This window comes from Microcaecilia unicolor, chromosome 6 (assembly GCF_901765095.1).
Source record: "Microcaecilia unicolor chromosome 6, aMicUni1.1, whole genome shotgun sequence".
In the NCBI taxonomy this organism is placed as follows: domain Eukaryota; kingdom Metazoa; phylum Chordata; class Amphibia; order Gymnophiona; family Siphonopidae; genus Microcaecilia; species Microcaecilia unicolor.
Window position 1 is genome coordinate 296,561,194 of NC_044036.1, and position 11,397 is coordinate 296,572,590.

The following is an 11,397-nucleotide window of genomic DNA, read 5'->3' on the forward strand; positions in this document are numbered from 1 at the left end:
GTCCTCTCCTCTAAGGTATACATATTCAGGTCAAGTTGCTTGTGGCACAGACCCACTATCATTCGCATGTCTAGACCTTGAGGCCATTTTATGCCTTATCCTCTTTTTCTATGATTGCAAAAGACCAATACTAAAACTATCACTAATGACCCCTTCCCTTTTGAAACAAAATTTTCTTTCAATCCATTTTAGGCTAGATGCTGACAGAGGTAACATAAGCAACAGCTTCTGGTGCTGAATTTTCATAGGTACTGGAATGCCACTGCCATTCAGGTTTGCAGTGACTTTGAGTAGTTCTTGGTGCTCGTGCATTGTAATCACCTGAATCCAAAGAGAGGGAGAAGGGGAAATGCAGGCTTTCCTCTGGTACTGGTTAATGATTTCTGAGGGGATGACATTTTAGTTTTTAACATTTTTATTTGTGACCAAGAACCACATCTAATATATATAACCGTAGCAAAAAAAAAAAAATTGCCTATCATTTTACAATTTTCATCCCCACCCCCACCCACTTGCCCTCCCAAAACTTGCAGATCACAACAGTGAAAACATACATGAAGACCTCCCCCCTCCCCCCCCCCCCACATCTACTCTCCTAAATTCCCACTCTCCCAAGGTGTGATGGACAAACTTCCATTAGTGGTTTCAAACCCCAACCTCACCCTCTCACTAACTACAATAAGTGTGGAGAGAGCCCTCTTATAGTCTCACCACACTTTTTGGAGCTCAACCTCCAGAGCACCAGTACTGTCCATGGGGAAAAAAAGAAAAGAAAAAAATTCTGAACCTCCCATAGGGGATGACATTTTAGATCTGAGGTATCTACCCCACTCCACCAAAAGAGAAAAGAAAAAACACTTTCCAAAGCATCTGACCACCCCCTGCTCTTTGAGATTTGTTTTATAAAAATGTCACTTCTCCCTGAATCTGGAAAAGCATGGTTATCAGTTACAATATTTCTCAAGCCAGTCATAAAAGGTAGTCCCAACCTCTTCATAGTCACTCCAACAGGTCAGGTTTTCAGGATCTCCTTAATAAATATGCATGCCTCCTACCTCCATTGTATACAAATTTCTCCTGCATATTTATTAAGGCGATCTTGAAAACCTGAGCAGTTAAGTGGTCCTTGAGGACTGGGGGTGAATACCGCTGCTCTAGTCAATCTTGTCTTCAGAATATTCACAAAGAATATGAAGAAGAAATGGTCTATCATACATATTAATTATGGATATACTGAAACCAGACTGCCTGGGGGTAGTACAGCACCAGAACACCAAATTACACAACTAGAAGCCCAAGGAAGAACATGAGACCACATCATCAGGCAGGAAATGAGCAGCTAAAGCACCACAAAAGCACTTTTCTCTTAATGTCATGGACAGGTAAACTGCAGGCAACACCAAGCCATGGAACTCTCATCTAGCCCCCTTCTCTCAAAGTGAATTTTACCAGCCTACTGCTGCTGCTGCTGCTGTAGCAGAGAGGCCAGCTGTAGTTGATTTAATCAGCAAGGGTACAGTGTTATACACATGTTATAAAATGCACATATTCTGGGTATTTTGCTTTTTGTTGGAAGGAGTCAGGGATGGTTTCAGAGCTACAGTGGTAGTAAGCATTGCTTTTCACAGCAGTGCCAAAGAACACACAGCCTAACTAGTTGGAACAAGCCCCGAGTGACACTGGTATTTGTACATCAGAATACTCTGAGCAGCAAGAGCAAAGTCTCTACATTCAAAAAAGACAGAACAACCAAAAAATACCAGAAGAAGAGAAAATCTATTTTATTGTACTTTTGAAAACACAACACACGAGTAAAAGTTCTGTGTTTCCTCCCCAATCCTCCTCATTCCTGATTCTTTACTTGTGATAGGAGACAATTCTGCATTTCCAAGGTGAATTACCACCAGAAACCTATCAACAGTGTACATTCAAGTACAATAGGTATTTTCCTGTCCCTGGAGGGCTTACAATCTAATTTGTACCTGAGACAATAGAAGGTTAAGAGGCAGATGCAGCAACCAAACGTAAAAAAATCTAAATCGTTAAAGTCCCTAACGATTTTAAAATAACGAAACATGCACCAAAAAAAAAAGTCACACATGCTGAGATCGGTAGTGAAACGTACAATGTATCAAAGAATCACAATACACATCGTTAATCGGCCCCCAAATCATGCGCAGAGCAGCCAAGTGTTATGTTAGCTGCTCTGCGCATGCCACAAACAGTCAAAACACAGTCAAATCGCAAGCACATGGCTCCCAAATAAAAACAAAAATAAAAAAAAAGGGTCGGGAGGGGGCAAGGGCGCTCATCAGGAGCGTCCTGTACAGACGGCCTTGCCCCCCCCCCCCCCGCTGCTCCCCACTTTCCGCCGCTCCCCCCACCCTGAAAAAGCAAAATTCTAGCAGCCCCTGCCCCCTCCCCACTTTCCGCCGCTCCCCCCACCCCGAAAAAGCAAACTTCTAGAAGCCCCTGCCCCCCTCCCTTCCTCACTACTCTGTCACCTCAGCTCCGCCTCCCGACATCCTCCGTCCGCGCCCCGCCCCCTTTTGGGGTCGTCGCCGCCATTCCCCTCCTCCATCGGGCCCCCCTTCCTCTTACCGGGCCCGTGCAGCGCCTCTCTCCTCTGTCCGAAGGCGCTGCACGGGCAAGAAGAACGCTGAATCAGCTGATGCCTGCCTTCGCGATGGGCGTCTTTCTCCTCCTGGGCCCGCCCCTGTCTGACGTCAGTAACCTACGTAGGTTACTGACGTCAGACAGGGGCGGGCCCAGGAGGAGAAAGACGCTCTATCGAAGCTAGGCGAAGGCAGGCATCAGCTGATTCAGCGTTCTTCTTGCCCGTGCAGCGCCTTCGGACAGAGGAGAGAGGCGCTGCACGGGCCCGGTAAGAGGAAGGGGGGCCCGATGGAGGAGGGGAATGGCGGCGACGACCCCAAAAGGGGGCGGGGCGCGGACGGAGGATGTCGGGAGGCGGAGCTGAGGTGACAGAGTAGTGAGGAAGGGAGGGGGGCAGGGGCTTCTAGAAGTTTGCTTTTTCGGGGTGGGGGGAGCGGCGGAAAGTGTGGGGGGGGGGGGGGGCAAGGCCGTCCGTACAGGACGCTCCTGATGAGCGCCCTTGCCCCCTCCCGATCCTTTTTTTATTTTTATTTTTTTATGTGTTTTCTGAGGTCCTTTGGACCAATCACAGCGCTTTTAGCTCTGCTAATGCGCTGGGATTGGCTCAAAGTTTGTTTATTTTTTCACTTAACACTTTTTCCTGCCACGGAGCTGTCCTAACGAGAGGTCCAGACCTCTCGTTAGTTTTCCTGCCTTTTTCCTGCGTAAAGGCAATCGGAAAAGGTTAGTGCATGTCGTTTCAATGGGGTTTTCACACTAATTGCTCATCTCCATTCCGTTTTCGTTAGCTGCTACTGTCGTCGGAAAATAGGCTTAAGTGCATGGAAAGGATAGGAAATTCTTCCCTGAGGGCTCATTTAACGATGAAAAACGTTTAGTGCATCTACCTCTAAGTGACTTGCCCAAGATCACAAGGAACTACAATGGGATTTGAACCTCAGTGCCCCCGGATCTTTGCCTGCTGCTCTAACCATTAAGCTACTCCCTCGTCCAATCTCTTGCTAAATGAAGTCTTTTTCTTGCAATTAAGAAGACAAGTAGCCAGGGGATACATTATTCCAGGTGACAGGAGAGGGGTAGAGGCCTCTAATGTCACAAGATTCCTACCTCCCCTCCACTATTTGTTACTTTCCTCCCAAACACCCCATTATTATACACTTGAAAAAGAAGTTAAGCAAAAAACACCAACATTCTAGCCTTGGAAATATGTGAGCTTAACAATCACAGAAAAAAAAAAATCAAGACTTCATCTCCTTACACGTACTGACTTATAGTACCCCACATCCTCCTGGATTTCTTAAGGGAAAGACTTCAAACCTTGCCTGTTGTCAGGTCTTACAGACCCCTGTTCTACATTCCACAGATGCCAGCACTGCAGTCAGGCATCCCATATAGCTAGTGAAGGTGTTCCAGGTTCCTAGGCTTTTGTAGTGTGATCAAAACAGAAATTTTTGTTCTGTGACTGGAAGGAGACAGAACTTAGGTAGTAGGGCAATTACTGCTCCTGAAACCACTGTGGGTGGGAAAATGTGATATTATAAAGTGTGGCCCAGCGGGCAAACACTAGCTTTTCAGTGATGAAGCGATGATGGTTCCCCCGCCGGCTCCGCTCATTCTGGATGTAGGTAGTACACTCATCTGGACCCTTTGGTTCATAGTAATGATAAGCTCTCTTGTGAGGTGCATGCCTACTGCTACAAAAGAAAAACAAAAAAAGAGGAAGAAAAATGTGAGGCAGGAGAAATATTAAGAAAAAAAATGTGAAGGGAAAGAGGTCAGAGACAAGAAACACATTTCCAAAACAAAAACATTTTTTATAACATGAACAAGCAGTGTAACACTGCACAATCCTCAGAAACAGAAGTAGATTTTTCACCTGTATTTTGAAATTTCCTAAAATATTCTTTTAGCAACATACATACACACACTCTCTGTGTCTCTGATTGAAGGCAGTCCTTACCTGCAGTAATTAGGGGGGACCATTCCATATACATGAACCTTCTCACATAGTTCAACTGCAATCACCATTGTAAACCAGCCAGTACTAAGCCAAGAGTGAGACTTTTCCCTTAGAAGAAGGACACAAGAAATGACACACAGGCCACTCAGTGATGATATCCCCTACCCAAGAAAGTCTGCAAAAGAACCTAAACTTACTAGAAACTGGTCTTCCCAAAACTTGCTTACTGACCCCAGCAGCAGGCTGGGATTCAGAATACCCGTATTGAACATGTATGGTAACTTAGTATGTGCACATTTCTCTTATGCATTCATTATGAATACCCTGGTAACTGGGCTGTGGGATCAATGGTATAGGTTGGGAAACCCTGTGCTGGAGACCTATCAGTCCTATAGGGGAACCTGGAAAAGACAAAAAGAGGAATGGCCTTGACCTAAGTGGTTAGAATAATGAACTGGAAACAAGAAAACCAGGATTTAAATCCTGCTTCTCCCACTGATGCTCTTTGGACCCCGAGAAAGTCACTTCATCCTCCACTGCCTCAACAACAACTAACAACACACCATATAGTGTATACTCAAATATAAACTGAGGATTTAGTCCCCGATCTGACGAAGGGCAACCTTCGAAAGCTAATCAAGAAATGTATTAGTTATGTCCAATAAAAAAGGTATCATCTTATTTTTCCATGTTTTATTTGTTTGATTTCTATTGAGTCCCTCCCCTCAAAATGGGGATCTTGGTTTATATTTGAGTCTCTCTCTTTTTAAACCCCACCAGATTCTCCCCCCCCCCCCCCCCCCCCCCTTGCACTGACTGGTATTTCTTCCTCCACCCCCTATACCTCGTGGTGACCAGTATTTCTTCCTCTACCCTCTCATAGTTACTGGCATTTTCTTTTCCATCCCTGATGACTAGCATGTCACACCCTACCTTCTTCTCTGGCTGATTCTGACAGTTATGTGCAGGGCCTTGTGCATGTGCAGATGCTCAAGGCCCTGCACGGGCAAAACTTTGTCAGTGAAGCCAAAGAACAAGGTAGGATATGAAATGGAGGGGTGTGTTGGAGGAAGAAATGCTGCTCATTGGGGGTGGGGGGAGTTACGGTACCACCTGATTTGTGATCCAGGGAAGCCACAGAGTAAGATTCTGATCCTCTTTCCTAGTGGGTGTGGGTGTAACACCCCCCCCCCCCCGGTAAATATTCACATTAACAGTTTTATCCCCCTTTGGGGGGGGGGGAATGTCTCAATTTATACTCAGGTTTACATTTGAGTATATATGGTACTTATCGCCTTGGAAAAAAGATAAATAATAAATCTAATCCAAAATCCATCATCTACAATTGGCCCCTAACTGAGCACCTGAGGCAATATTAAGTGTGTTAAGAATAATGCATGTTAAGGATATTAATAAGCTGTAGTGCATGCAAATTCAAGCCAAACAATATTAAAATTGGTAAGTTTTTGTGTATTTATCTATGCCATAGTAAGATGTAGGCTACTTCTTGCATTAACCTCTGGGGCATAATGGAAGATGCAAGAGGCCATGGTGGACACCTACAACATCTGTCCCTCCTCCTAAAGGGACAGGAAAAACCCATGTACACTAAAGCAGCCCCCTTCTAGGTCCCATCCCTTCTGCTTGGATTTCACTACTTACACCATCTAATGTAAAAAAAAAAAAAAAACAGGAGCAGGAAGATCAGCCCTACCTCCCTCCTCCCCCAGGCAGTGTCACTGCAAATCCCCAGGTTTAGAATGACAGTTCTGAGATCCATACCTCCAAAGTCGTTTAAAGAAGCAATGGAACAATTATAAAACTAGCTGTAAGCATACAGACTTACAAAGTAAGTTACATGGCGGCGTATTTTCAAAGCATTTAGACTTACAAAGTTCCACAGTAACCTATGGAACTTTGTAGATCTAACTGCTTTGAAAATGAGCCCCATAGCAATCTATGCAACTTTGTAAGTCTATGTTCTTTCAAAATGAGTCAATGTATACAGTATGAGATGAAGGATGGTGCAGGGGGGGGGGGGGGGGGGGGGAGTAGGGAGAAATGCATTTACTTCTCCGAGCATGTTCTGTTATTGGGTTGAACAGGTTTTGACTACACTTCATTGGTGTTTAATGCAGATTTTTACAGGAGATATGTTGGTGTTACCAGCTGATTTTAATGCAGTGGCAATATATTGCCCTCTTTGTAAGCGCTTTTTTGCAGGGACTTCTATTCCTAAATTTGTTGTATAACATCTGGTTAAGATACTAAATAAAGACTTCCAATATATTTTCCTGAAAATGTTTAAAAATCTTCAACTCAAACTTACATTTCCCCAAATAAGCTATAGAACCCAATTTAAGCCCAGACATGGCAGTGGTCCTCAAGTACCACAGGCAGGTATGGCTTTTTTTAATTTCCAAAAACCAAAATGGAAATTCCAGGAAGCTAGAATGTATGCAATATAACACTAGAGAAATACAAATAAAAATGCACTTGCATCTATACTATGCAAATTCCAAAGGTAAGACACACATTTTCAAAAGCTATATTATTCTTTTGTATCATTTCAAGTTGTAAACCACCACCATACATAAAATACAATATCTCACAAAATGTATTCCCGTTCAGCATTTAACTTTGAGGGGCACACCCTGAAATATTTTGGTGGTGGGCTAGCTCTGGTGTGCTACTCCCCGGCTCCATCAGACCTTTCCAGCTATAGATGGAGCAGTTAGGCAGAAAAGGAACAAGAGTGATCTGACTACCACAGCAATATCAGCTCCATTAGTAAGAACCATAGCTGTGATGCCTTGAACAGTGGAATTAGAAGCTGTAAATACCAGATGGCAGGAAGACTACTCTGCTCTAACCTCTTCCAACTAAGGGCTAAGAATATATGCAAATGCATGCAAAGAATCTTTTGATTGCAGACCGGTTTCCACTCCCCTAGGCCTTGAGGGCTGAAGATACTGCAGATACAGAATTCCCAGCCTTTTTTTTTGGGGGGGGGGGGGGGGAAGTTTTCCACTAATGATGCAACAGTGATACCTAGTGACCAGATTTAGAGCCCACTGACTGGACTGTCCCCCCCCCCCCCCTCCGTTTACAAAGTCATGCGGCAATGCCGACACAGCTGATTCTCAAAGAATGGCCTGTATCTGCTTTACCACACTGGCAGCCACTAGCTTGGCTTTATAAACAGGGGGGTAAGGGAGTTGGGAAGGAATATAAAATAGGGGGAAAAATTCCCCACATATCTGCAAATACTAGCTTTTGGCGCCTGATTTCAACTAAGCTGGAAGCCCAAAGAAAATGTAGTAAAGCTGCTGGGCCTTGAAAAAGAGTTAGTGGGGAATTGGCAACTACGGTACTGCATAAGCACAAAAGCTCTTTTCTACTTCTCTTCCAACTTCTCTGAAGCAGCAGGCCATACTCCAGCTGACTGATATTGACTGCAGCAGCACAGAGTTTGCAAGCTGTGCCAGTGGATGCTGATATTTTTGAAAAAGATATGCAAAAATAACTTTTAAATCACAATAAGATTCGGTCCCTATGTATAAACCTTGGAGAAAACAGCTAAAGGAATGAAGCAGGTCCATATTCTGGCACCAGGACAGAAAATCTGACAAACCACCCCCTCCCCCTCAAATTCCAGAATTGTTTTGCGATTTCTCTTCTCTGCTTCAAAAGCCTTTATCTATAATATCTTATATACTGCCTCTCCATCCCAACAGGTGGCCTGAAGTAGTTTACAGTTACAGTAAGAAAACGCATAAAATAAAAATAAATAGTGAAGCTGAGAAAACCCAACTGGACCTAAATCAACCATATTATAGTGATAATTGACATACCAATTATCTTCTCAGTATCTCAATGTCCATCTTCAAGACTCTAGAGACTGCTCTCTACAGCTGATGTTCGACCCCATTACAATAAGGTGGCCTTAAATTTCTTCTTGAAGGCCAAAATATTAACTTCTTGCCTCACCTCAGATGGAAAACCTTTCCATAGTTTGGGAACTGCTACTGAAAATGCTCCAGCTCTCAAACCAGCCTGCTGCATAACCCCCACTGTGGAAACCTTCAATAAGAGCCTGCAAAGAGGTGGGAAAATGTGGGATACAAATGCAACAAATAACTAAAATAAATAAGCACCCTTGGCTTGAACGCAACAATCCCATAAGGGATGCAGTCCCTTTCCTCTGAAAACCTGGAAAGCAAGAATCAACAATTTAAAAAAGTCACATGCTACACCACTGGTGATCAGTGCAGGATGGACAGCAATGAGCAACCTGTTCTGGTTACCACTTTGGCAGCAATACTGAGGCTTATAACTTCTTTAATACCTTCTTAGGTAGCTTCATGTAGTTTCATCAATTACTGTAATGCCCTCTAATGACCAGCACATCACAAGAAAGCCACTAGATCTAGAAACAGTCTTAATTGCTTAAGTAATCACAATTTTAATGTGCCCCTTTCCTCACTTTCCAATAAAAGAGCTCAGATTTGGGAACCAGAAAACCACACTATTGTGAATTATTTTAGAAATACATATACCAAGTATCAGATTAAGAACGTTTCTTTGGATATGAAATAGAGAACTGCCAAGTTTGCCAATTTCAAGAATATGACTTTTTAACTTTGAACATATTCCAAAACACTGTGGTACTGTAGACCCTACTTCTACTCTTCAAAATCAGTGCTATCCATACTATAATGTGTTATTTAAAAACAAACAAAAAAGTTGTCAGAAATCCAGGACTCCTGGAATTAAAGTTACTTAGCAGGCTGAAAACAGGAGAGAGAGAAAGAAATGCAACAAGAAAGTTACGCACATAGTACTTTCTAGAATCTAACTGTCATTAGTTGATGGATACCTATCTTTTCCTGTTTCTCTCCTGAATAGCACATCAAAGCTTTTCATCTTGCTAGGGGAGATGATGAATGCCGAGATGTTGGGAAAGGTGCTGCTGGCTCTCTGGATGAGGCCTAACAGATTGCCTTTGTGGTTTCTTTGCATCTTCTCTGGAGGCCCCCAGAAGATAACGGTGGTGTTGGTTGTCTTGGTTAGGAACTCCTGGGGCCTCCGCAGCACTCTGTACACACTTGAATGCGCCACAACTCGGAAAGTTGTCTTACTGCCAATATCCACTTCATACCCCGAGGTGGGAGCGTCATTCATACGAATAGTACACGCTGAATGGTCAATCTCGGAACCCAGTCTGGTACCCAGCAGGTGGCTAGAGCTAGTGACAACAGCACAGGTCTGGCACTGAGAATTTATACTCTGAAAGGAAAAGAAACCTGCTGAGCACAAAAGTCAGGACAAGGCCAACTATACACTCTATCACGTCAATTAAATAAAATAAATAATAAATAAGAGAGAGCCATGTAAAACTGAAGATTGCCTTTCAGGCACAGCACACACTGCTGCTACTCTGACGTCACTCAGCGTACCCAGGTGGGGTGGGGGTGGGGGTGGGGGTGGGGATACCGACTTAGACCCCTTCCCTCCTTCCCCAGGGGCTATCCCCTTCATCCTGAAACTTGCAGTTTTCACACCTTATTACCAGCGACAGGTAGGTATCCATTCCTCATGCCCCATTTCTTGAGGTTGGGGGAATGCTGGGTGATGTTGCTGGAGCTGTACACGATAAGGAGCGTGATTAGGCTGAAGAGACTCGCCACTACGACGGCTCTCCGACTCTAAGAGAACCCGAAAAAAAGCAAAAGCAAATGAGTATCCAGCGCTGCGGAGTTGCTGTCACAGTCCCCCCTCCCCGCTACTCAAGGGCTTACCAGACCACTACTCATCGCTTCGTTTCCTCCGCGCCTCGGGTACCCACCCACAGCAGGGCCAGAGCCGGGAGGGAACCCGGCGCCCAAATCGACAGCAGTATTAAGTAGGTGGCTCTCCTGTCCACTAGGAATGCTTTGGGGAATTAATAAGCGATGTATTTTCTACCAGGCTGCTACCGAGAACCAGACACCATTCCCCCTTTCCTCGCTTCCGCGACCCCAGAGAAAAAGAAGAGATAAGACCTGGGGAGAGTGGGGACGGGAGGAAGAGGAGAGAGAGAGTAGGCACTGCTGAACGCATGCGCACCAACCCGGAGACGTCAAAGCCGGCAGCAGCACACCGGCTAACGGTTTGTCCTTTCTAAACCTAACTGTTTCCTATGATTACATCTTGCAGTTGCAGCCAAACAAGTAGGTGACGGAACCGACCCGGCCAGTACTTCAAAGCTCAGAAAGTTCTAGAAAAGTTTTCTACATGTGCAATGTATTGCCGCTCAAAATTAACTACTGTACTTACTGAAACCACTCTTTCTAGTTCGTCCATCAAGGGACATACATTTTTCCTCACACTTCAACCTTTTCAATAAATTACAGAGCTTGACTTCGCCTCAGCTATTTTCGATACGACAGATAAAAAAAAAACGGGATTCAAGCGATGTTCCCGGTGCAGGTTGAAAACGTTTCTCACTGAGCCTCATTCATTATGTGTAAGGTGCCTCGGTCAAGAGCATGATATTTAGTGTCCAATGTTCCCGTAATAAGCCATATGGGAACAGATTGATGGGAACATTGGACACTAAAGGGTTAAAGCCAGCTGAAGGTGTGCTCAATGTTATCTAGATAGCGCTTAAAATTCGAAACCTAAAGCTCCTCGACTACTTGCAGTCAGTGCCACTTCCATGTACAAGTGGTCAAGAATGATTCTCTTGAAAAGCAGTGAGTAAATCATCAAAGCCTGAGGTTCTTGTTTCATCCAGCAATAAACCTACCTCTTCGTCATCTATAGCGGATGTTCAGAGG

The 11,397-nt window shown here is 44.3% G+C and overlaps 1 protein-coding gene across 2 annotated transcripts; it reads right to left on the reverse strand.

Moving 5' to 3' along the window:
* Window positions 1-3,523: 3,523 nt before the first annotated feature.
* ST6GALNAC6 (ST6 N-acetylgalactosaminide alpha-2,6-sialyltransferase 6) lies at window positions 3,524-10,674 on the reverse strand. 2 transcript variants are annotated; one of them, XM_030207964.1, is made up of 5 exons: window positions 10,378-10,671; window positions 10,141-10,284; window positions 9,456-9,865; window positions 4,577-4,684; window positions 3,524-4,310 (listed from the first exon to the last, which is right to left on the reverse strand). In XM_030207964.1, the coding sequence occupies exons 1-5, from the start codon at window positions 10,390-10,392 to the stop codon at window positions 4,112-4,114; spliced, it is 876 nt and encodes a 291-aa protein (XP_030063824.1). In that variant the 5' UTR covers window positions 10,393-10,671; the 3' UTR covers window positions 3,524-4,111. The 2 variants fall into 2 exon arrangements, with proteins under 2 accessions (XP_030063824.1, XP_030063825.1); XM_030207965.1 differs by lacking the exon at window positions 4,577-4,684 and having other exon boundaries at window positions 10,378-10,674.
* Window positions 10,675-11,397: the final 723 nt, after the last annotated feature.